This window comes from Myxocyprinus asiaticus, chromosome 25 (assembly GCF_019703515.2).
Source record: "Myxocyprinus asiaticus isolate MX2 ecotype Aquarium Trade chromosome 25, UBuf_Myxa_2, whole genome shotgun sequence".
Classification (NCBI taxonomy): Eukaryota; Metazoa; Chordata; class Actinopteri; order Cypriniformes; family Catostomidae; genus Myxocyprinus; species Myxocyprinus asiaticus.
Window position 1 is genome coordinate 38,291,275 of NC_059368.1, and position 26,380 is coordinate 38,317,654.

The 26,380-nt window shown below is 39.7% G+C and overlaps 1 protein-coding gene across 4 annotated transcripts in view; it reads left to right on the forward strand.

Annotated features, from left to right (window-relative positions):
- LOC127415780 (pumilio homolog 2-like) overlaps positions 1–26,380 on the forward strand; it is a 60,799-nt gene that overhangs the window by 22,644 nt on the left and 11,775 nt on the right. The window contains exons 11-20 of one of the 4 annotated variants that reach the window (XM_051654690.1): positions 5,528–5,645; positions 6,239–6,376; positions 6,522–6,827; positions 12,925–13,155; positions 18,864–19,131; positions 19,239–19,368; positions 19,486–19,620; positions 20,130–20,267; positions 23,876–24,001; positions 25,007–25,078. In XM_051654690.1, coding sequence (XP_051510650.1) covers positions 5,528–5,645; positions 6,239–6,376; positions 6,522–6,827; positions 12,925–13,155; positions 18,864–19,131; positions 19,239–19,368; positions 19,486–19,620; positions 20,130–20,267; positions 23,876–24,001; positions 25,007–25,078 — 1,662 coding nt within the window. The remainder of the gene's footprint in view (positions 1–5,527; positions 5,646–6,238; positions 6,377–6,521; positions 6,828–12,924; positions 13,156–18,863; positions 19,132–19,238; positions 19,369–19,485; positions 19,621–20,129; positions 20,268–23,875; positions 24,002–25,006; positions 25,079–26,380) is intronic. The other 3 variants (XM_051654691.1, XM_051654693.1, XM_051654694.1) reach the window with 3 other exon arrangements.

Genomic DNA, 26,380 nt, shown 5'->3' on the forward strand with positions numbered 1-26,380 from the left:
ACATAAGATCATATGAAACTCTAATGATTGTACACAAGAGCAGCACTGCAGGTTGTACCTGACTGAGGAGAGGAAGAAAACGCATTTCACAGTCCAGATGCACTCTAAACTTTCCAAACAGCTTCAGGTGATGTAGATCTCAAAATATGAGGGAATTATAATGCAAATATACAAAATAAGTAAATATAGAAGCACTCTTGTTGTGGAATAAGCAGAGCCGGAGCTGACGCTCAGCTTAAGCAAAACTTGCATGTCGAGCGTCTTTAAAGGAAACACCGTGGCGTTACATCTTTAATGCAGTTCTATTGAATGCGTTATAACTTTATTAAAGTTAAAATAATAAGGAAACTGGCATTTCTCTGTGCGGTCAGCGCCTCTTCTATGAGTTGTGCGAAGTGTCCCGATCTAAGGGGAAGAGATTGAAACCGCACCCGGCTGAGGTACACTGTTGCGGGGACGCTCATCCATTGAGTGCGCGCGCTTAATGTAGCTAGATTATAACGCGACGGCAACTTATTGAATCATAATATATGTCACTGTGCATTTCTTATCGTGAAGAAAATTGGCAAAACGCAGCTTTATTAATAAGAGAGAGTTTGTTTTTTTGTGAGTTGAAGTGAACATAAAGGTGAGAGAGGGAAGTCAACGTTTAAAACAACGTACATTTACTTTAGCAGCTATACTGTTGAATAATTTTTTTTTCATCTGAGAATGTTGAATATAGTATTAAAAATACAAATATTTTAAAATATCTAAAAATCCTTTAAAAAAAGATGCATTCATCTGAGAAGCAGCATATAAGATGTTTAGACTTGCTTTCAGGGACTAGATCTTAAATATAAGTATATTTTGTCTTTACTGCACTCGCAGAAGTATAACCAAGTGAAAAAATACACTTGTATACAAAATACACTTATATTTAAGATACATTCTCTTAAAGCATGTCTAAATATCTTATTTGTTACTTCTCAAGTAAATGTGTCTTGTTTTTAGGATTTTTAGACTATTCTTAATGGAAAAAAAGACAAATACACTTGATAACAATAGGATTTTTTGTAGTGAAATTTTTACTGAATTAAACATAATAAAAAGTATTTTTTCCCTTTAATTCAGTGAATGTCATTTAGAGGTATTTTTAAAAGATGATCTTGTCCTTTATTGTTAGCAAGCACGTTTAATACAACCTTTTAAGTCGGGGCACAAGCTGAATAATCGGTTAAGAGCTAATGATTAATTGTTGCAATAATCGCCGAATAGTCGAATAATCGTTCTAATAATCGTTAGATTAGTCGATTATCAAAATAATCGTTAGTTGCAGCCCTAGTCATTATGGCCATTTTTGTTTCATCAGACCAGAGGAAATTTCTCAAAAGTAAGATCTTTGTCCCCATGTGCACTTGCAAACTGTAGTCTGGCTTTTTTATGGCGGTTTTGGAGCAGTGGCTTCTTCCTTGCTGAGCAGCCTTTAGGTTATGTCGATATAGGACTCGTTTTACTCTGGATATAGATACTTGCTACCTGTTTCCTCCAGCATCTTCACAAGGTCCTTTGCTGTTGTTCTGGAATTGATTTGCACTTTTCGCACCAAACTACGTTCATCACTAGGAGACAGAATGCATCTCCTTCCTGAGTGGTATGATGGCTGCGTGGTCCCATGGTGTTTATACTTGCGTACTATTGTTTGTACAGATGAACATGGTAACTTCAGGCATTTGGAAATTGCTCCTAAAGATGAACCAGATTTGTGGAGGTCCACGATTTTTTTTCTGAGGTCTTGGCTGATTTCTTTTGATTTTCCCATGATGTCAAGCAAAGAGGCACTGAGTTTGAAGGTAGGCCTTAAAATACATCCACAGGTACACCTCCAATTCAGTACACCTCCTATCTGAAGCTAATTGGCTAATTGTCTAAAGGCTTGACATCATTTCCTGGAATTTTCCAAGCTGCTTAAAGGCACAGTTAACTTGGTGTATGTAAACTTCTGACCCACTGGAATTGTGATAAAGCAAATTAAAAGTGAAAATCTGTCTGTAAACAATTGTTGGAAAAATTACTTGTGTCATGCACAAAGTAGATGTGGTTAAAAGATTAGTTTTAATGACTTCAACCTAAGTGTATGTTAACTTCTGACTTCAACTGTACATATTCACACTGGCGGCCAAAAGTTTGGAATAATGTACAGATTTTGCTGTTTCAGAAGGAAATTGGTAATTTAATTCACGAAAGTGGCATTCAACTGATCACAAAGTATAGTCAGAACATTTCTGATGTAAAAAAACAGCACCGTCACTATTTGAAAAAAAGTCATTTTTGATCAAATCTAGACAGGCCCCATTTCCAGCAACCATCACTCCAACACCTTATCCTTAAGTAATCATGCTAAATTGCTAATTTGGTATTAGAAAATCACTTGCCATTATATCAAACACAGCTGAAAGCTATTTGGTTCATTAAATGAGGCTTAACATCGTCTTTGCTTGTTTTTGAGTTGCCACAGTGTGCAATAGACATGTCTTAAGGTCAATATTAGGTCAAAAATGTAAAAAAGAAACGGCTTTCTCTAGAAACTCATCAGTCAATCATTGTTTTGAGGAATGAAGGCTATACAATGCTTGAAATTGCCAAAAAACTGAAGATTTCATACAAAGTTGTACACTACAGTCTTCAAAGACAAAGGACAACTGGCTCTAACAAGGACAGAAAGAGATGTGGAAGGCCAGATATACAACTTAACAAGAGCATAAGTACATCAGAGTCTCTAGTTTGAGAAATAGATGCCTCACATGTCCTCAGCTGACAGCTTCATTGAATTCTACCCGCTCAACACCAGTTTCATGTACAACAGTAAAGAGAAGACTCAGGGGTGCAGGTCTTATGGGAAGAATTGCAAAGAAAAAGCCACTTTTGAAACAGAAAAACAAAAAGAAAATGTTAGAGTGGGCAAAGAAACACAGACATTGGACAACAGATAATTGGAAAAGAGTGTTATGGATCTTAATCCCATTGAGCTTTTGTGGGATCAGCTAGACTGTAACGTGCGTGAGAAGTGCCCGACAAGACAGCCACATCTATGGCAAGTGCTACAGGAAGTGTGGGGTGAAATGTCACCTGAGTATCTGGACAAACTGACAGCTGGAATGCCAAGAATCTGCAAAGCTGTCATTGCTGCACATGGAGGATTTTTTTATGAAAACTCTTAAGTAGTTTAAGAAGTTCTGAACATTTTTTTCAAATTGTAATAGTAATATTTCACATTATTAATGTCGTGATTATACATTGTGATCAGTTGAATGCCACTTCGGTGAATAAAAGTACCAGTTTCTTTCCGTAAGAGCAAAATCTGTACATTATTCCAAACTTTTGGCTGCCTGTGTGTGTGTGTGTGTATGTGTGTGTGTGTATATATATATATATATATATATATATTACACACATATACACTACCGTTCAAAAGTTTAGGGTCACTTATTTTTTATTTTGTTTTATTTTTTTCACATTTTAGAATAATAGTAAAGTCATCTAAACTATGTAAAAACAAAAATGGAACTGGGAATTATGACTATAAAAATCCAAAATAAATCAAAACTGTGTTATATTTTAGCATCTTCAAAGTAGTCACCCTTTGCCTAGAATTTGCAGAAATTTACTCTTGGCATTTTCTCAACCAACTTCTTGAGGTATCACCCTGGGATGCTTTTTAAACAGTATTGAAGGAGTTCCTATATATGTCTGGCACTTATTGGCTGCTTTTATTATTATTATTTTTTTAAATACAATATTAGTTTTGTAATGAAATCAATATGTTGGCACAATTATATTTTTGTCTGCAAAACTCATTTGAAACATTTAAGAATACGCCTTAAGATCAAAAGGTTTTTAAGATCATGAGAAACATTTGTCAAGTGACCCCAAACTTTTGAACAGGTTTGTGTGTGTGTGTGTGTGTATACACAAATACAGATCAGCCACAACATTCAAACCACCTGCCTAATATTGTGTAGCTCCCCCTCGTGTCACCAAAACAGCACCAACCCGCATCTCAGAATAGCATTCTGAGATGATATTCTTCTCTCCACAGTTGTACAGAGCGGTTATCTGAGTTACTGTAGACTTTGTCAGTTCGAACCAGTCTGGCCTCTGTTGACCTCTCTCATCAACTGCCGCTCACTGGATGTTTTTTTGTTTTTGGCACCATTCGGAGTAAACTCTAGAGACAGTTGTGTGTGTGAAAATCCCAGGAGATCAGCAGTTACAGAAATACTCAAACCAGCCCATCTGTCACCAACAATCATCCATGCGATTATCTAATCAGCCAATCGTGTGGCAGCTGTGCAGCGCATTAAATCATGCAGATACAGGTCAGGAGCTTCAGTTTGGAAGCTCCTGTCACCAAGACAAATTCCTTGTATGTGTAAGCATACCTGGCAATAAAGCTGATTCTGATTAATGTTCACATCAACCATCAGAATTGGGGAAAAATGTGATCTCAGTGATTTGGACCACGGCATGATTGTTGGTGCCAGATGGCCTGGTTTGAGTATTTCTGTAACTGCTGATCTCCTGGGATTTCCTAAAAGTTTTATTTGTCCAAATTACAACAACACAGCATACTACAGCACCTGCCGACATGAATGAAATCTGCTGTAAATGTTCCATTGCCGATGTGTTCAGCTGGATCTTCTCCGACATCTCCGCAGCATGGACTAGAATCGCACCGGTCATGACACAGACAGCCCGCACCGGAGAACAATAAGTCGCTTATTTGGCAAAGTTTCCAAGAGTCATGGAGTGAAATATATTTTTTTAAAAATATATTGCCGTCAGCGCTTTCTCGCATGCTGGTTTATTGTGGTGTCATCCCCTTCCCCAGATTTACATGCCTCCAAACATCATGGATGCAGGCAAACTGTGATTGGTTGATTTTACATGTCAATCAGATGGCCGCCTGAGGAAAACTCTGAGAAATTAGATTTAAGAGATTATTTACATCGGCTCATCCAACAATGATTGAAAATATGAAAACTAAAGTCATTTGTAATGTTAGTTTTCATTAGTTTTCAAAAGATTATTTTTATTTTAGTTAACGGAAAAAATTTTCACTGCTAGTTTTCGTCTTAGTCATTGTTAGCGTTAATGATAATAACCTTGCTCAACACTGTTTGCATGTAATCCAAGATTCCTGTATAAAACTGACATCTTTGCTTAACTCATGACAAATTGAGGTGTTAAGGGAAAAGCATGACATTCTCCATGTGCTGTTTGTCAGCATAGCTTTGTTTAGATCAGTGCTTTGTTAACCATAGACACTTAATCAGTGATGAAAGAGGCCCTTTTTGTTTTTGGTATGGTAATGTAATCTGTTGTCTGGCCTCTCCATGTTCTGAAATGCTCCATCGACCCCTTGCACTGTGAAATACGTTGAAATTGACGTTATTGACATAATAGTGAATGATTAAAGAAGCCAGTTGTTTTAGAGGTCGGGGGTTTACTATTGGCTTTGTTGTAACTCTTCCCTCCCCCCGTCCAGGTAATGCGTGCAGGGACCAACCAGCGACCTCTGACCCCTGGCCAGAGCCAGCAGAGTCAGCAGGAGTCTCTTGCTGCAGCCGCCGCCAACCCAGCACTGGCCTTCACAGGCATGCCAGGTGAATCACCCACATCTTTTCTTTCTGTTTTAAAGGTATGTGCAATTTTCTGGTAAAACAGTTTCATTTACAAGAACAACTGTTACGTTGATAGACCTTATTCACAGTAGCGCCATCTTTGATTTTTTTTTAAGTGAATGAATACGAGGCTGTGAGGGATAGATTACAGTCTCTTCAATGGCATGCACTGTATAAAGCTAAAAAAAAAAGAAGCTCTTAGATCACATCTAATTTTCCATTACTCATGTTTTGTAGAGTTTTTTTGTGAACTGAAATTTCTTGGAAAGATATTTTTCATTGTTTCATCTGCGGAACGATCCAAATACAGTTTAAACAACTGTACAGCCCATTGAAGATAGTGTATGTCTACCCCTCACAGCCTTGTTGTCATTCCCGTCATCCAAAAATCAAAGGTGGTGCTGCTGTGAATAAGGTCAAAAGTGTGTTTGTGGAATTCCATTGGTGATGCTAGTGATGCCGAAATTACCCATTTCTCCTTAAACCTGTGCAGGCACTCTTTGCCTCTTAAATGTAAAACTCTTCTTTTGCATTAAAAGACTGAATCAGATCCCTATCTGTGTTGGTTTGATTAGGTTACCAAGTTCTGGCACCTGCATACTATGATCAGAACGGAACGCTGGTAATGGGTCCTGGAGCTCGCACTGGCCTGGGTGGACCCGTCAGACTGGTCCAAACACCACTCCTCATCAACCCAGCAGCTGCACAGGCTGGTGAATATGCCTGCTTTTATGTACACTTTGAATTGTCAATTAAAAATTTAATTGAATTAATTGCGAGATGCACTGATTCATTTTTAAATCAATCCCAAGTAATTGCTAATAAAATAATAAAAATGACTTGAATATTCTTGTCTAGCCGCGGCTGCATCTGCCTCAGGCTCTGGGAACAGCATGTCTGGTCCAGCTAATGGTTTGTACCGGTCAATGGCCTGCCAACAGCCCCAGCAGCCTCAACCTCAGCAGCAGCCGCCACCACCCTCTAGCGGCCTGGCCTCCAACTCCTTCTACGGCTCTGGCTCGTTGGCGCCCAGCTCCCAGAGCAGCTCACTGTTCTCCCACACTAGTGCAGCACCTCCACCCAGCACCTCTTTGGGCTTCAGCAGCACTGGTGGGTCTCTGGGTGTGGGGCTTGGCTCTGCTCTCGGGGCCTTTGGCTCTTCAGGTCTGTATCACTGGAGGAAACATTAGAATTATGGATTAGAAGAGAGAATTGTTTTTTAGGTAGAATGAGAAGTAGAGCCAGTCTCAAACATAGACCACATTTTCATGCACTTAAGAAAACAACTGTTTATTCCATGGTTTTTGCAGAAAGCTGCATTCTGAAACATGTAAACGAGAACGCCGATTTTCTTACTTAGTGTAAGGTATTAAGAGAAAGCGATTTAACACACCCAGGTTTCTTCCAGAGAACGCGGCTTATATAGCCATGTGAACACAAGCGGCGTTCTTACAGGATTTGAGGAGTGCGCAAGTGCATGAACAGACCAGATAACAAACATCATAATTATAAAAAAATAGATAATTATCGATAATGAAAATCATCAATTAATTTCATTATCGATTAGTTGGATATTTGTGTGAGCACGGAGAAGTTCCGTCAGTGGCGTCACTTTACAGCCTAAGGATCGTGATTTTTTATAGTCCTGATAATGCCAAATGCAATGTCTGATTTCACCAGTAAATGTATACTGTGGCAAACATTATTTTGCTGAATAAGCATACACGACCATTAAAAATTTGTTTTTAGTATCTTTAGAAACATGTAATCAGTGACAATACTATTTTTAAACTTACTATATTAATTTTAAATACTTAAATTGAATGTAATCAGCGATTAGTACATGCATATGTTTTCTAACACAATTATGTATTTTTCATCTGGGCAGAATTATTAATATTTCAATTCTGGTGTCACCATTGCCCTATGCTGGGCTTATTTTTTTTGTCCCACTCTATCCCTGATTAATCATTTTACTCTTTAATGAACAGTATTTTTTAAGTTTTACAAGTAAAGGGACTATTTTGCCTTTGCCCTGAAAGTAATAACAATAATTTCAAATTCAAAGTTAACTTTTCATTATTCAGGCTTTGTTCAAAGTTTTGTGAGAGTATAGAATCGTGAATTCAGTACAGTAAAACAAACCAAATCCTTACGCCATTATCATTTTGATAAAATACAGGAAACAAAATTTGTGTTTATCCGATTAATTGATCAATCGAAGAAATAATTGAAGATTAATCGATTATCAAAATAATCGTTAGTTGCAACACTGAATGGAAAGAATTCAACATTTCTGGGAATACATTGGGAAAAGTACATACACTATAAACTATATGCATTTACAGCATACACACCAATGTAAAATATCGACTGTCCCTCATGTTTGCATATATGCGTACATTGGGGGAATCCCAGAGTTTTACGTAAGAGGGAAACCCGCTATAGACCTTTTTCACAGACTGTGATGTGTTTCTGCCTTTAATTAGCAGCGTAAATCTCGCAAAGGTTTACATATCAATTTTTAAATATTGTGTAAATTTATAACATATACTTATTACCCTTATAATTAGTTTTTAAAAATGAATTACCACAGCTGCGAGGAGGTTTCTATTACAGCTGCTGAGAGAGTGACAGTAAATTTGGCATCTTCACCCATCTGTGGTCTTAATCCACCACTCTCTATATTTTACTTCTTCTGGAAAGTCATTCAAACACAATAGTGGATTTTTTTTCTTTTGCTCTTGGAGCAAATGGGTAAGTGAAAATAATATTTGCTGTGTTCTTCCATTCACTCCCATTCACCGTTGTCGAAGTTTACCCTGCAATCGTTTACTAACGCGTTCCAAAACCCGGAGTGTGAAAAAGGTCTATTGCAGCGCATTTGACCCTTCGCTAAGCTCTGCCCCCCTTGGTTATAGTTACTCGCTCTGACAGGCTCTGCAGAACTCCCCATTGGAATGAATGGGAGATTGCTGTGAACGCCGCGGTTTTTGGCAAAATATTCCCATAAATGGGAATGGATCATATTATTATATGGGCTGGAATGAAGAGTGATGTAATGCATTTTTATCTTAAGTTTTTTATAAAAGAAATTGCTAAATTACACAGTAATTTGATTGAAAATTGTGCAGACTGTGAATCAGAATCGAGGCAAACGATCATCAGTCACGTAAAAAGAGAAATGCATCACATGTTAGCGATTACAAACCTCATAACATGCTAACGTCTCATAACACACTCATTTTGATGCTGTGAACTCTTTATTTACTATCACCTTTACTAAGACCTGAATCAATACAGTGGTGTGAAAAAGTGTTTGCCCCCTTCCTGATTTCTTATTTTTTTTGCATGTTTGTCACACTTAAATGTTTCAGATCATCAAACAAGTTTAAATATTAGTCAAAGATAACACAAGTAAACACAAAATGCAGTTTTTAAATGAAGGTTGTTATTATTAAGGGAAAACAAAATCCAAACCTACATGGCCCTGTGTGAAAGTGATTGCCCCACCTGTTAAAACATAACTGTGGTTTATCACACCTGAGTTCAATTTCTCTAGCCACACCCAGGCCTGATTACTGCCACACCTGTTCTCAATCAAGAAATCACTTAAATAGGACCTGCCTGACAAAGTGAAGTAGACCAAAAGATCTTCAAAAGCTAGACATCATGCCGAGATCCAAAGAAATTCAGGAACAAATGAGAAAGAAAGTAATTGAGATCTATCAGTCTGGAAAAGGTTATAAAGCCATTTCTAAAGCTTTGGGACTCCAGAGAACCACAGTGAGAGCCATTATCCACAAATGGCGAAAACATGGAACAGTGGTGAACCTTCCCAGGAGTGGCCGGCCGACCAAAATTACCCCAAGAGTGCAGCGACGACTCATCCAAGAGGTCTCAAAAGACCCCACAACAACATCCAAAGAACTGCAGGCCTCACTTGCCTCAGTTAAGGTCAGTGTTCATAACTCCACCATAAGAAAGAGACTGGGCAAAAATGGCCTGCATGGCAGAGTTCCAAGACGAAAACCACTGCTGAGCTAAAAGAACATTAAGGCTCGTCTCATTTTTGCCAGAAAACATCTTGATGATCCCCAAGACTTTTGGGAAAATACTCTGTGGACTGACAAGACAAAAGTTGAACTTTTTGGAAGGTGTGTGTCTCATTACATCTGGCGTAAAAGTAACACCGCATTTCAGAAAAAGAACATCATACCAACAGTAAAATGTGGTGGTAGTGTGATGATCTGGGGCTGTTTTGCTGCTTCAGGACCTGGAAGACTTGCTGTGATAAATGGAACCATGAATTCTGCTGTCTACCAAAAAATGCTGAAGGAGAATGTCCGGCCATCTGTTCGTGACCTCAAGCTGAAGCGAACTTGGGTTCTGCAGCAGGACAATGATCCAAAACACACCAGCAAGTCCACCTCTGAATGGCTGAAGAAAAACAAAATGAAGACTTTGGAGTGGCCTAGTCAAAGTCCTGACCTGAATCCTATTGAGATGCTGTGGCATGACCTTAAAAAGGCTGTTCATGCTCGAAAACCCTCCAATGTGGCTGAATTACAACAATTCTGCAAAGATGAGTAGGCCAAAATTCCTCCACAGCGCTGTAGAAGACTCATTGCAAGTTATCGCAAATGCTTGATTGCAGTTGTTGCTGCTAAGGGTGGCCCAACCAGTTATTAGGTTTAGGGGGCAATCACTTTTTCACACAGGGCCATGTAGGTTTGGATTTTGTTTTCCCTTAATAATAACAACCTTAATTTAAAAACTGCATTTTGTGTTTACTTGTGTTATCTTTGACTAATATTTAAACTTGTTTGATGATCTGAAACATTTAAGTGTGACAAACATGCAAAAAAATAAGAAATCAGGAAGGGGGCAAACACTTTTTCACACCACTGTACATAAATGAACTAGTGTTAAGTTGTTAGCTTTAAATTACCTTACAGGGAATGTAGGTGTCCTCTCTGATGTTATACATGCTCATTTGGTAATGAGGAATGACACACTTTAATCCATAGCATACTCTTCTCAATATTTAAAGATTTTTTTTAAAAAGAAAGAAAAAACATCCTGTATCCTCTCTTTGACCTTGTCAGAGTTACAAGTTTTTTTTTATCATTTTGATAAAATCTAGCTTAAAACGACTCAAACACACATCACTACCGTGGGCTCTCAAAAAAAAAAAAAAAAAAAAAAGCAGAGGGAAAGGCCAATGCGGAGCGACAGCGCGAGGGAGAGAGGAGAGAGAGAAAAAGCTCACTCACCGGTTCTCTGATGCGCCGTCACGTGGTCCCCGATCACTCCCTGGACGGACCGGAGTCAAACCTCTGACCCCCAGCAGACAGAACACCCCTCCGCTTTTCTGGCGGCAGGTGGGGACACTCCTCTGCCCCTGGCGGCGACTCCATCTCTTCAGGCGGTCGGGGAGTCCAGTCCCTCCTTGCCTCGCAGACGGCGGCCGTTCCCCGCGGTCGGGCTACTCCACCCCCGGCAGATGGCAGCGGCGCTCCCCTGGGTGGACGGCAGTGTTGAGGATTCTACGACGGGCATCCCTCCTCCCTCCCGGGTTTCGGCACCAGTGCAAAGGGGGTACAAGGGAAAGGAGGCAGCGAGATCCAGCTTGACAATATAAATAAGTTTAATAATAAACTTAAACAAAAAGACACACAAACACATGCAAGGCAGCTGCCCATAATTCTCTCTCTGCCGTCGTCGGTCGCCTTTACCCCTCGCTCACCTCATCAGGCTGATTGGGGTCCGGGCGTCCGTCATTCCACCCGGCCCCGCCCTCCTCCGCGCTACAGTTAGTGAAAAAAAGCACACTGAAGCTTTTCTCCTAGTCTTGTGTATTTATTTTAAATTTAACATCTTGGTGCACAAAAATGTTTTTTATATTGTGGGCTAATTTCATGACTGCCGTCTATTATTTTGAATGATGTGGAAAAGCAAATTTAATGAATAAATGGATGACTACCGCGATTAAATTAATTGCAAAAATCTGTGCACTTGTCGATGACTGGTGCATGATACAAGACATTTGTGTTGGCACTCCTGGAAGTGTCATGATGCAGATATGTCTGCAGCATCGGATCTGTGCAGGTATGCCGTGAAAGCCAATCCATAACAGTGCGAGTAATACTTCACGTACAATAAATTGGCTTTCAAGGATGTATACCTTGTCGTCATGATTAACACAGGCTAACGATTGGGGTAAATTCAGTCATGTGACACTAAATTTGTGTTAATGCCAATTTTCTCAACAAAAAGTGTTTCCAAACCAGTTTTTCGTGACATTTGAAGTATCGACATAGAGTTAGAGTTAAACAGAAAAATATTATGTTGACACTTGTGAAATTTTAGCGATAATTTGCGTTTCCATCAGCTATATCGGTAAATTTTTTGATGCGCTACTCCTTTTTTTGCAAAAAAACCCATGGATGGAAACTTATTTTGTGTTTCATGTCAATTTCTCTAAATTTGTGACACGTTCGGGTGCAGTTTGGGAACGTGTGTGTTGCTAAAATACTGGGCAAAATGTCTCTTGCCTCACACAGTTGTTGCTGTCAACTAAAAGTTATGTATTTTGTTACTGCGCATTCACTGTCATTTTGATATGTCAATAAAGAACATCTGTACACAGCACTGTTGTTTTGTCACTCTGCTCATTAGAGACGATGAGAAGGCACAACCGTCGGCATGAAGTCTTGCAGTTCGGATGGAATCAACCCGGGGTCCAGACTCGTCCTAATTGCTAACAAGGCAGCTAACATTAACAACTTCATACAGTCTGAGAAAATTTAACTGCTTGTGTTTTAGCGACACACCTGATTGTCTAGATGTAGAACATTGGCTAAATATTGAAAATTACTGATGCTTATTATATCGTAGACTTTTTTATCATTATAAATATCAAGATCGTTTTATCGCCCAGCCCTAACTGGGCTCCAGTATCTCACAGGAGATGAATGAAGTGGACTCCACAGACACTGTCTTCTCTCTTGTTGGTCGTCGTTGCTGAAAGTCTCCTCATTTGCATAAACTTTTAAAGTCGCTACACATGCCCACATCTAGTTACCAGAGATCGCTGTCGCTTGTGTCTCCGGAAGTTGCCAGCTCCTACTGAAAATTAATAATCACTAGAAGTCACTGCATGTGTGAACGGGACTTAATTGAGATTAATTGAGAATTCATTCTTTATCTCATTTTGTCTTGTTTCTCTTCTGTCCCTCCCATTCTCTTGGTCCTGCAGTGTCTAGTTCTACCAGCAGCAGTGCGAACCGTCGGGACTCCTTGTTGGCCAATTCTGACCTGTACAAGCGTGGTGGTAGCAGCAGCTTGACTCCCATTGGCCAGTCTTTCTACAACAGCCTGGGATACTCCTCCTCCCCCAGCCCCATTGGCCTGACGCCTGGTCACTCTCCTCTGACTCCTCCACCCTCTCTGCCCTCCTCCCACGGGTCCTCATCCAGCCTCCACCTGGGTAAGTTCTTGGTTCAGTTGGTTGGTCCAAACTTAATTTTTATTGCACCCCTTCCCCTGTCTCAGCAGATCTTTTTGAATAATCTCTTTTTTTGGCCATTAGAAACGTGGCACATTTGAGTCATCAGTGTGAGAACCAGCATGAGTACAAATGGCAGCTGTTTACCAGTGTAGCTAGGTAATGACTCAGGAGGAGAAGGCTCCATAAATAGAAAGCGCTCACATTTTTACTCATGTTTTTGTCCCGTTTGATTTTGCTTAAACACACTGAACTGCCCTTATGGTTGCTGCAGATTAATTTCAAGTGATGCAACAGCAATGAGAAATGCTTTATACACTGTAAAAATGAAAGATTCTCAAGGCTCCATTTGGGGTTCCTCAGAAGCCATACTGGTGGAACCCACTGGAGATCCTTTTGGCAGTTCTCTGATAAACTTGCACTTAATTCCAGCAAGAACTGGGACTGGTTATCCAAGAACAAGGACCGTCAACACCTTCTTAAGTAACCTCATCATAAAGGAAAGACAGAAGCTCTGTTTGTGAATTTTTCCTCTTGAAAAATATCTTGAAGTTTCTTGAAGTTTCTCTACAGTGCAAGCATCTTTTGTCTCTGAATTCTTTAATTAGTCTTTAACAGTTATACATAACAGTCTTTAAATAACGGAACTCTGACTGTGCCCCAACAGTAAGCACTCATAAAAAGTTTTTAACGTGGGCCCTGTGAAAGGATATTTGAGGCTCTTTAAAGGATGAATGGAGGATCTCCAGATGGTTGTCAGTGTGGTATCTGAGGAACACCAAATGTTGCCTCAAGTATCTTTTAATTGTTACAGTGTACTACAAAAGACAAATTATACACTACAAGTCAAAGTTTGGACACATTTGACTAAGTTTCTGTTTCTTGTGATTTAAAAAACATTTTGATCTAAAGCTTTGTTTAAATGCTTGCAAATTGTGCTATGTATGCATGTCTTAACAAAACAAAAATACATGAAATGGATACATTGGCAGGATAGTGACTGAAAGACCCCATTTACACCTGGTAAAGATGCGTCTCGGGTGATCCGATCACATCTGGTCAGGCGAGATACATCGCTGTTTACACCTAGTCACTTAAATGCGTCTCCTGTGACAACTTGTGATCGGATTTGGAGGGGAGGGTCTCTGATTTCATGACTGCATACATCAATCAATATGTCAGCATGATACTGCATGATATTAAAGTGCAACAATGTCAGAAAAGACAAAGAACGCACGTAAAAAACCTGCACATTTTCTCCCAGAAGCAGTTGAAATTTAAGCACAAATACAACATTTTGAGCAGAATTGTCCGTTATTTTATTGGATTTCCTGTTTTGACCTGAGCGTCAGATGTGTGTTTGTTTCATCTGTGTTGATATCAGACACGCTGAAGAAGATCTGCTTTTTCAAATTTTCAGATCTGATGGCTATTTCCTTATTAAAGCTGCTTGTATATGGCAAAGTTTAGCCCTTATGTTGTGTTCCGGACATTTTGATCCGGGCGACCATTTTTTTTTTAAACAATTTGTTTTTACTTAATCCAGTTGGAATACAATTCCTTGACTTTGTTCACATATGGTATCTGAAAACACAAAAACAAATTGCACCATTTTCTTTTATCATTTTTGGTTTTATATCATTTTGTTACACTTGTGTTCCCAGTCAGAAATGACCGGCCATTGGAAATTAATGGATTAGACTACAAAATACAGGAATATGAAGTGTTCAGGAGCATCCCAATCCTTTAGATGAGCACATGTGTAGATGTAGACAAAGTTCTTAGACATGTGTGCGCGCACACACATATTCAAATACACACACACAATGTGTGTTGAGCGCCGCCTTGTGCATTGTCTTTCCATGTACACTCTGAGGAATATTTCAAGTTCTACTTATCATATTATGTTGCGTTTGGGCTTGTTTGATTCAGGATAGTCTGTTATAAGTTATGATATGTCATTGTCTATGTTACATGTATGTTTCAGGAAGTAATAAGGATAAACGTGGCAAAAATACACTTCTGTTTATTACGTTTGTGTCTGGGAATTTCATACACTAATACTCACTGCAGTTTGGCTTCTGAGTGAAACAGATTTGCTTAATGCTTTCTGTTGAGACCTTTCCAACGATATATAACACATGGATATCATCTTATTTATGGTTTTACCAACTCTGAATATAATTGTTGTGATAACAAATTTGCAAATGATGTGAACGAAACAGATCTTATTTATCAGCAAATTAAAATGCATTATTTAAGAATTGGAAGGATGGGGGTCCTGGGTATCTCAGATAGGATTGATGCTGACTACCACCCCTGGAGTCACAAGTTCGAATCCTGGGCATGCTGAGTCACTCCAGCCAGGTCTCCTAAGCAACCAAAATTAGCCCGGTTGCTAGGGAGGGTAGAGTCACATGGGGTAACCTCCTCGTGGTTGCGATTAGTGGTTCTCGCTCTCAATGGGGCACGTGGTAAGTTGTGCGTGGATCGCGGAGAGTAGCATGAGCCTCCACATGCAGAGTCTCCGCGGTGTCATGCACACGAGCCACGTGATAAGATGCGTGGATTGACGGTCTCAGAAGTGGAGGCAACTGAGACTTGTCCTCCGTCACCCGGATTGAGGTGAGTAATCGCACCACCATGAGGACCTACCAAGTAGTGGGAATTGGGCATTCCAAATTGGGAGAAAAGGGCAAAAAAAAAAAAAAAAGAATTGCTTTGACCTACACTATATTGACAAAAGTATTCGCTCATCTCTTTAGATCCATATGAACTTAAGTGACATCCCATTCTTAATCCATAGGGTTTAATATGACGTCGGCCCACCCTTTGCAGCTGTAACAGCTTCAACCCTTCTGGGAAGGCTTTCCACAAGGTTTAGGAGTGTGTTTATGGGAATTTTTGACCATTCTTCCAGAAGCACATTTGTGAGGTCAGACACTGATGTTGGACGAGAAGGCCTGGCTCGCAGTCTTCGCTCTAATTCATCCCAAAGGTGCTCTATCGGGTTGAGGTCAGGACTCTGTGCAGGCCAGTCAAGTTCTTCCACACCAAACTCACTCATCCATGTCTTTATGGACCTTGCTTTGTGCACTGGTGCGCAGTCATGTTGGAACAGGAAGGGGCCATCCCCAAACTGTTCCCACAAAGTTGGGAGCATGGAATTGTCCAAAATCTCTTGGTATGCTGAAGCATTCAGATTTCCTTTCACTGGAACTAAGGGGCCAAGCCCAGCTCCTGAAAAACAACCCCACACCATAATCCCCCCCTCCACCAAACTTCACAGTTGGCACAATGCAGTCAGACAAGTACCGTTCTCCTGGCAACCGCCAAACCCAGACTCGTCCATCAGATTGCCAGATGGAGAAGTGTGATTTGTCACTCCAGAGAACGCGTCTCCACTGCTCTAGAGTCCAGTGGCGGCGTGCTTTACACCACTGCATCCAACGCTTTGCCTTGCACTTGGTGATGTATGGCTTGGATGCAGCTGCACGGCCATGGAAACCCATTCCATGAAGCTCTCTACGCACTGTTCTTGAGCTAATCTGAAGGCCACATGAACTTTGGAGGTCTGTAGAGATTGACTCTGCAGAAAGTTGGCGACCTCTGCGCACTATGCGCCTCAGCATACGCTGACCCCGCTCTGTCATTTTACGTGGCCTACCACTTCGTGGCTGAGTTGCTGTCATTCCCAATCGCTTCCACTTTGTTATAATACCACTGACAGTTGACTGTGGAATATTTAGTAGCGAGGAAATTTCACGACTGGACTTGTTGCACAGGTGGCATCCTATCACAGTACCATGCTGGAATTCACTGAGCTCATGAGAGTGGCCCATTCTTTCACTAATGTTTGTTGAAGCAGTCTGCATGCCTAGGTGCTTCATTTTATACACCTGTGGCCATGGAAGTGATTGGAACACCTGAATTCAATTATTTGGATGGGTGAGCGAATACTTTTGGCAATATAGTGTATTATATTTCGTGTTTTTTGTTTTTTGTTACATATTGCTACATTTCAAAATGTGTACTATTTACAAGTATATACATTGATTTGTTGAACATGTGCTAAAACCGTCTCTTTAACAAAAAAAAACACAATTTCTGTAAACATCGCCTTTAATGAGCGCATGTTAACTAGAGAGGATTCGAATGGCTTTACCTCATCTGTGCGATGCGTGATTGGAATTAAATTTTTTTTTTTTTTGTAGTTGTTTTTGATCAACAACTGACTGTAAAGAACAGAAATGGTATTAAGAGACAGTATTCAATGACAAATGGGTCACGTGGATCTTGTCTTTGGACATACATTACATGGAACAACTTTTACTCTCAACACACTGTGAAAGGATCTCGCTGCTGAACACTTCACGACTAAACTACATAATTACTGGTGAAATGTAAACATCTACCAGCCAGTTGCCAAATTTATTCACTTTAGTCTCATAACGTGAAATTTGGTTGCAAACTACAATGAGAGGAAGCCACTTGCTTCCCCTCATTGTAGTAGAGAGTTGCGCATTGAGTAAAAGTTCGATCTTGGGATTTAAGAATCGATATCGAGATCGTTCAAATGAAGATCGCGATTAATCAGAAATGCAATATTTTTTTTTACCGGGAACACAAAATGTGTTAGCACAAAACGAACATAACACATCGGTTTAAATCTTGTTTTAGCGCAGCAGTTGATTGACAAGTGAGGGGTGGCACTTCACTGCTGTCTGAGATGGAAAAGCATTTTTAGCACATCACAATTTCACCTCAAATGTGATGTGATCACATGCATTTTTGACTACCTTCTTAAGTGGTTTTTGTGGTCCGATCAGACCCCGTTTAGACCTGCATTTAGAGCTGACCACGTGATCGGATCACCTGAAATGCATCTGCCAGATTCTCTGTTCAGCTAATCTGAGGACTTCGAAGCGCTTTCAGCCTGTCATTTATTCTGCATGTTAAAAGGGCACTCCATATTTGGGCAGCAGGAAGCTGTCAGTTTGTCTTGTGTGAACACTATTTTGCTGCCGTTCCTGTGTAACTGTACGAGTTTGTTGACATCAAATTGTTATGTCTGATGGAAGTTCCAGAATGGCTCAAATCGCTAACAGCACCTTTTAAGTTTAGTGTATGGATAAACAAAGATGTAGGGGTATTTAATGTTAGTTTAGTGATACTGCTTCATTGTGCATTTTGAACCATGTACTTATTTATCTTCAGTGATTGGACAGTTCACTGAGAAAGTGATGCAAGAGAAGAAAACTCTTTAAAGCCGATGTAGCTTTTTCAGTGTTAAAATACTTCCTTTTATCCCAGCTTAAAGGGTTAGTTCACCCAAAAAATTATTTGATGAAAATGATCATGCCATCCCAGATGTGTATGAAACAAAGTCATCTGCTGAACACAAAGATTTGAAGCAGAATTTCTCTGCTCTGTAGGTCCATACAGTGCAAGTTAAATTCCAGTGTTTGTTTAGAGTGACCCGCCACAACAACGTTACTCAACTAATGGTGTGAGTTGGGGGCGGGACTATCTGACAGTTTGAACATCAGCAGATGGTGGACTTTTCAGAAAACTGTTTTGCAATTCCTTTCGGTGGCGCTAGTGTCGCAGAAATGACACAATTCATCTTTAAATGTGATCATACTCTAAATCCTATTTTCTCTCTCTCTCTCTCTCCTTGCTCTTAACAGGCGGTCTGCCCAATGGCAGTGGTCGATTTATTTCTGCTGCTCCTGGAGCAGAAGCCAAATACAGGAGCTCGGGCAGTACCACCAGTCTGTTCAGTTCCAGCAGTCAGCTCTTTCCCCCACCACGAGCTCGATACAGCCGCTCAGATGTTATGCCCTCGGGTCGCAGCCGCTTACTGGAGGACTTTCGGAATAACCGCTTCCCCAACCTGCAGCTCCGAGACCTGCCTGGACACATGGTGGAGTTCTCCCAAGACCAGCACGGATCCAGGTCCCAACACCTGCAGTTTCACATTTTTCATTCATCAAGTGCTGCCCTAGATTCATAGCAACACACTTGTCCTTTGCCTAATGCGAGGTCTTTCCCTCAACGTCCAGGTTTATCCAGCAGAAGTTGGAGCGGGCAACTCCTGCAGAGAGGCAGATGGTGTTTGGGGAGATCCTACAGGCTGCTTACCAGCTCATGACGGATGTTTTTGGGAACTATGTCATCCAAAAGTTCTTTGAGGTAATGCATTTGAGGTGTTATACCCATTTATGGAATGGATCAGGTTACTGCAATTAGACTTGCACTGCTTTTGACTTTGCACTTAATTGCTTTCTCTACTTTTTTTGTCTGCTGCAGTTCGGCAGTGCGGATCAGAAGCTGGCTCTGGCATCTCGTATACGTGGCCATGTGTTGCCGCTGGCTCTGCAGATGTACGGTTGTCGGGTGATCCAGAAAGCTCTCGAGTCCATCTCCTCTGACCAGCAGGTAATTGTAAGTTACCTTTTGCTTGTTTTCCACATTACACCTCACCACAACAATTTAAATGAAGTTTTGTAAGTTTCTACTTGTAATTTTTGTCCTTTAAATGCATTCAAGCCTATATGCATTCAAAGAGTAAGCGTTTAGAAACCGCAGTAGTTCTGCTGTGATCTTTTGGAGTTTTTAATGGGATAGTTCACCCAAAAATATAAATTCTGTAATTTACTCACTGTCATGTTCCAAATCTCATATGACTTTCTTTATTATGTCTGTGAAACACAAAATGAGATGTTGGGTGGAATAACAGACTCAGTCACCTTTCACTTTCATTGTATGGGGGGAAAAAGATTGAATGAATGGTGACTGAAGCTAACATTCTTTCTAACATCCCCTTTTGTGTTACACGGAAGAAAGAAAATCATACAAGTTTGAAACAACGTGATGATTAATCAGTGAAAAGAATCAGTGCTCTTTAATGCAGAATGATTTTTTCATGTAGATTTTTCTTTCTCATGTGTCAGAGTGACATTGTGCGGGAGTTGGATGGTCATGTGTTGAAGTGTGTGAAGGATCAGAACGGGAATCATGTGGTGCAAAAATGTATCGAGTGTGTCCAGCCCCAGGCTCTTCAGTTCATCATTGATGCCTTCCAGGGCCAGGTATCCTCTCTCACTTGCTTTAAAATCCATGAACAGTACTTAAATATCTGATGACGCTACACCAAATGTTTGTTGTTGTATGTGCAACAACATATTTCAGAGTTCAAGATGGTCTTGTAAGACATTAGCCGCTTTTCCACCATCGGGCCGAACGGTTCTCGTCACAAAACCATACCGCTCCATGCAGGTCTGGGCCAGTTGGCACGGTTACACTTTCTTTTTCCACTGTGGTGCCTTAAAATCAGTGGACTGTACGTAACAGATCCATCAGTGGCGACGGCGTGAGAGGTAAACATTGAAGCAAGTGTACTATTGAGGATGATCGCATGTTCCAGTTTTTAGGACTGCTTTTTTTCCTTGGTTTTACTCTGCTAATACGCAGAAAGACACGGCCTATGTTGCAAAAACTGAAGCAAATAGAAAAAGGCAAGAGGTTTATCATCAGTTCCCAGACTAGCTAAAAAGGATATTTATTGACAAATTATAATACAGGTATTATATGAAAATAGTATATGTGAATATATTGATACATTTTGTGGCTACAATACTAGTTAAACCATCGTCATAAAACTATGAAGATACACTAAACATAATTTTTTTTATTAACTTTTATTAACTTCAGTCAAATATTTGTGAACTTGGAAAGCTAGAAGCAACTAAAAGCGCTATACACTCATCACTTTATTAGGTACACCTGAACTCCTACTTATTCATGCGATTATCTAATCAGCCAATCGTGTGGCAGCAGTGCAATGCATAAAATAATGCAGATGCGGGTCAGGAGCTTCAGTTAATGTTCCCACAAACCATCAGAATATTTAAACCGTGGCATGATTGTTGGTGCCAGACGGGCTGGTTTGAATATTTCTGTAACCAAGTAGATTCTATATTTTGAAGGCATTGAATTAAAATCTATTTAAAAATAATAAAGGCATGTTTCCCCACAGTTTTTCACTAAATGAACACAAGGAGAATGAGATTTAATCATTTTCATTGATATGCACTTTTATCGTAATATTTTATATGCAATGATACATAGTAGCTTAAAAAAAGCAATATATTTCAATAGCTTCACATTTTACAATTTTTTTTAATGAACAAGGTGTGCAAAACTATTTCTAAACGTGTTTTTTGTAACCCAATTAAATATTGCATAATACGAAATTTTAACCGTGGGACCCAGTCAAGTTTATTATTTTAATATAATACTAAATGATTGTTATTATTTTAAGGATTAGAATTGTTTTGTACAAAAGTAATCATATTTTCTCCACCTTCACCTGGAACTTTAATGTTGACAGTGAAAGTGCAGTGTCAGTGTTTGTTTGTTGTTTACAGTGTTCTTCATCTTGTGAAATGCTGTCATCTCTTTTTCTTTTAAACTGTGCCACATTTGTAGATTTGTGTATTAACTTGTAGCAGTTACTAATATTTTTACGAATGTAAATTTTGCGAATTGCAGAATTCTGCCATACTTTTCACTATGCATGTGAACCGCTATAAAAGCGCTAAAAACACGAGCCCATGAGCCCTGCGTGTGCACAGAACAGTTTTTTCAGAGCAGTTATACTGAAGAGCGTATAGACTGTTTATGTTTTTAATCGCAGCCTTTTGCGGCTTAATAATCACATATGATCATATCGCCATTTTGGTGTTATTTTGACCAATTGTTTAGCCCTGAACAATCTTTTAATTGTCAAATAAAAAGCACTTTAAAATCATCACAATATTTGAGATATTGCTTAGTTTTATATCATCAGCAAAATCATCACGATCGTATCATGAATATTAGATGTATATTGCCCAGCCCTAATGTCAATGGTCGGAAAGAGCATATTATCAAAGTTTATCAGTTAATAATATACCGTTTTGTTAATGTGTTTAAACTTTCTTAGGACAAGCTGTTTTAGTCCAGTCCACTGCTAAAGCAAACATTTACAAGCTTTTCTCAGCGTTGGCAGGGATGCAACGGATGGATATTCATTGTTAGTGCTGCACAGGATAGGGCATTCATTTAATATTTATTTTTAGGGTGGGGCCTTGGTAGCTCAGTGGTAAAATACGCTGGCTACCACCCCTGGAGTTCGCTAGTTCGAATCCCAGGGCATGCCGAGTGACAGCCAGGTCTCCTAAGCAAACAAATTGGCCCGGTTGCTAGGGAGGGTAGAGTCACATGGGGCGAGTTGAGCCACGTGATAAGATGCGTGGGTTGATGGTCTCAGACGCGGAGGCAACTGGGATTCATCCTCTGCCATCCGGATTGAGGTGAGTCATTACGCGACCTTAAAAGCGCACTGGGAATTGGGCATTCCAAATTCCAAATTATTTTTAGGGTGTGTTCACACTTTGAGTTTGGTTCTCTTGGTCCTCTTGGTCCGGACCAAAAAAGAAAATGATACATTTAATCCTGGTTCGCTAAGTGTACACGCTGGCATTTTTAACACCGAACCTAAAGATAAGAAACAAGGCATCAGGAAAAAGTCACAGCTTGATTGAACAGGTATTATTATGACGTATATTTTGCGACGGAACTTGCCGAACATCCAAAACAATACTGGCTGCTGGGTGGAATGCGCTCGTTAGATTTATATATGTATATATGGTGATATTTTTACCAGCTGAGAACGAACGAAGAGCTAATAAAATGTGTAAAGGAGTCAAAACAGTGCCAGGAATTCCTCCGTTGCACACACAAATGAAGATATGCTGCAAGGATGGCTGACGGCGGTTCCGACACCTGTACCAAACTGTAATGGGCAACATAGCTCCTATGATGAGAAGAACCAGGTATGCTTGAGGTCAGTATTAGGCAAATTACTTCCTGTTTTTGGTCCGTTTAGATGTCTTTGGTCCATGTTGCGTTCATATGTCAATCGAACCGCACCAGAGTTCGTTTGGAAGCAGACCGAGACCCACTATTCAGGCTGTCTCGGTCCGCTTGTTTGGTGCGCACCAAGGTTCGGATAGCAGCATTCACACTTGTTCAAATGAACCGCACTAACAGAGCAATCGCACCAAAGTTCATTTTAATCAAACCAAACCTTCCAAGTGTGAACATACCCGACATTGCAAGGGCGGATGTCCATGTGTATCTCTTTTATCTTTAGATTGAAAAGATTTAAAAGGCATACGTAATTATTATTATTATTATTATTATTTTTTTGTGTATAGATGTCACTATTAAAATAAAACGTTTCGAACTTTGACTGCATCCCAATAGAGAGTTCAGCTTTTCAGACTTGTAAATGCCTCCTAGAGAAAGTAAAAATCCTGTTTTTTTTGTTTGTTTTTTTTTCCATTGCGCACAGTTGTTAGCCGAATGCATGTCTTCCCCCCCATTCATCAAGCATATATATACTAAGCATGTGCACAGCCCACTATGCCACAAACAAATCTCAACCACACATTTGTCTAAAGGATGGATTATTTTGGGGAAAGCACAAGGGCTAGAAACACAGTTTTTATCTTAAAATAAATCTTTGAATTATTATGATTTTTTTTATTTTTTATTTAACTCCTCAAACTAATATTAACCCATACCGATATGGTGACCTACAGATTTGTGTGACTGCATTTCATGGCCTCTTTTTTTCTTTTTGTATGTGCAGGTGTTTGTCCTGTCCACTCACCCGTATGGCTGCAGGGTGATTCAGCGTATCCTGGAGCACTGCACTCAGGAGCAGACCCTGCCTATCCTGGAAGAACTCCACCAGCACTCTGAGCAGCTGGGACAGGTATGACTCCCTGACACCAGCATACAGAGAGGGGAATCTTTGGTGTATACCACTACTACTGTAGTTTAGGATCTTATTGGGTGGCCTCTTATTATTCTATAAAATATATCCTATAAATAATGGTGAGATGTGTGTGCATAAACCTCTTCTACAAGGGATTAGATTCCATCCCACCATTCAAACTTAATCTGATTCAATGTTCTCAGTCATTTTCTTGGTTGGTATACAGTGGACCCAAAAAGTTTTTGGACACTAAAGTCATTCATTCTAATGAACAAAATATCAAAATGATGTGTGATCTTTGCAACAATGTTTCTAGACTCTTTCTCAGAAATAATTTCACTTGTTTTAGCCAAAATTTGCAGTTACTTTTAACCAACTGGTGTCAGTTCCCTTGCAGTTCACACAGGTGTCCTAGCAGAGTAACTGCAGGTGTAGTTCAAGCGGTTTGTGATTGCGCACTCAAGTTTGGAAAACAGTGTTCACAACACCCAAAATAATTCATACATTTCGGTCTGTTCTTGACACAACACTATTGAATGGCTTCAGTAGACTTGAAATGTAGTGCTCAAGTGACATGGAAAACTTTAACAGTGCTTCATGTCCTTTGGAGCTTGACAGTTACAATCACAATCCTCTCATCCCTCAAACTTGTTTTTTACGGATGAAAAAAGTCATACTCGTTTGGATCAAGGAGGGTGAGTAAATGATGCAAAAAAATTCTAGTTTCAAAGGGGGGCGTGGCCCAACAAAATTGAGAAACCCTGACTTTGGGTTATTGGGCAGGAGGCCATCTAATAAGATGAACTGTGAGCTGTAATGGGTTGGGGTGCTTAGATTGCATGATGTTTTTTTGCATGACTTTCGAATGTTCATTTTATACCTACTTAAATGTAGCATATTCAGTCACTGTGAAAGGATGTTCATGTGTCCAGTTAGATGTGCTGATGGATATTAATGATGCAAAACATCACCCACTCCTTGCCCCCCACTTATTTTATCTAGAAGTATCAAGGCGTTTCATTGGAGATGACCCCCAAAACATATTATACAGTGTCCAGCGATGCACTGTTCAAGGTCAGAGTCACGTGCCTTCCTCCCACTCACGAGAACCTCCTGGCGTCTCCTCGTCTCCCTCCTAACCAACCTGTGTCTAACACCTAGATGCCTGTCCAGTCACTATTTGTTCTGCAGGGTTCCTGTCACTCACACTGTTTCACACATGCCTTTCTTTCTTCATGACCTCCTCCTGCTCTGCTGTCTCTCTGAAGTTCAGCCTTTCTACAGTAAAGATCTTATTCAGAGTAGAATCTAAATATCCGTAAATGCCGTATCTAAATTTACACAAACAAAGCTGTGAGGTATAGAAGTATGGTACAATCAATGTTCAAAACAAAACATGGTTTGTCAGAAAGTAGCAGTTTTTTCCGTAATTCAAAAGGTCCTGCGGCTCATAGTCCAAAGCGACTTAAATAACGTAATTGATGTCAGCCGGTCAAACACTACACACCAGAGCACATATACTAACACACAAACAACTGAAAACATCAGTGATAGAGGCAGTAGTCATTGTAATATAGGATTCTAAGTAGCCTATTTGGAGTATTAGTATTTTATGCAATCAGTCCTTCATAACATTGTTGAGCCAACAAAACAGGATTACTTGACCGCTATCACACACAACTCCTCACATCCTCAAAAAATGACGTGTCATCACCCCCCCTCGTATAAACTTTGTCAGTGAACCGGAAAATTAGTGCATAGCAAATTAAGTTGCAAATGTCATTCATGTAAATCTATAGAATATAAGCATGTTTCACTCTTAGACTAAACATCGAGTTTATTTGTATGTTAAGAACAGAGATGTGGCTTATTTGTCGCATTTTTTCATGAAACATAAAAAGAATATGAAAAACAGTTTCACACGATTACTTACATCAGACGCTCCCCATTAAAACAAGCCCAAATACAATGTGATACAATGTGTAGATCAGTGGTTCTCAACCTTTGAGTAATGGACCCCCATCATATCTTAAACCAGTCTCAAGAAATTTTCATTTTTGGGTGAACTATTCCTTTAACACCTTCATTTACATATATATTATTAGATTTTCATTTCAATATTTTCATTGCAATAAAAAAAACAAAACATGTTTCATCCAATATCAAATTTTATCAAAACATTACATTTCAGTAACAGAACAGTGTTATAACACTGAATTTCTCACCTTTTGTCCTACATTTGTTTAATTTGTTGACAAGGATTCACTTTACACTGACCTTTACATTTCTGTTGTTACTGATCAGTATTTTAAAGACATCAAACATTAACCTGACTTTTAACCTGAAGTTTTCTATTTTTGGAAATAAAATTACCAT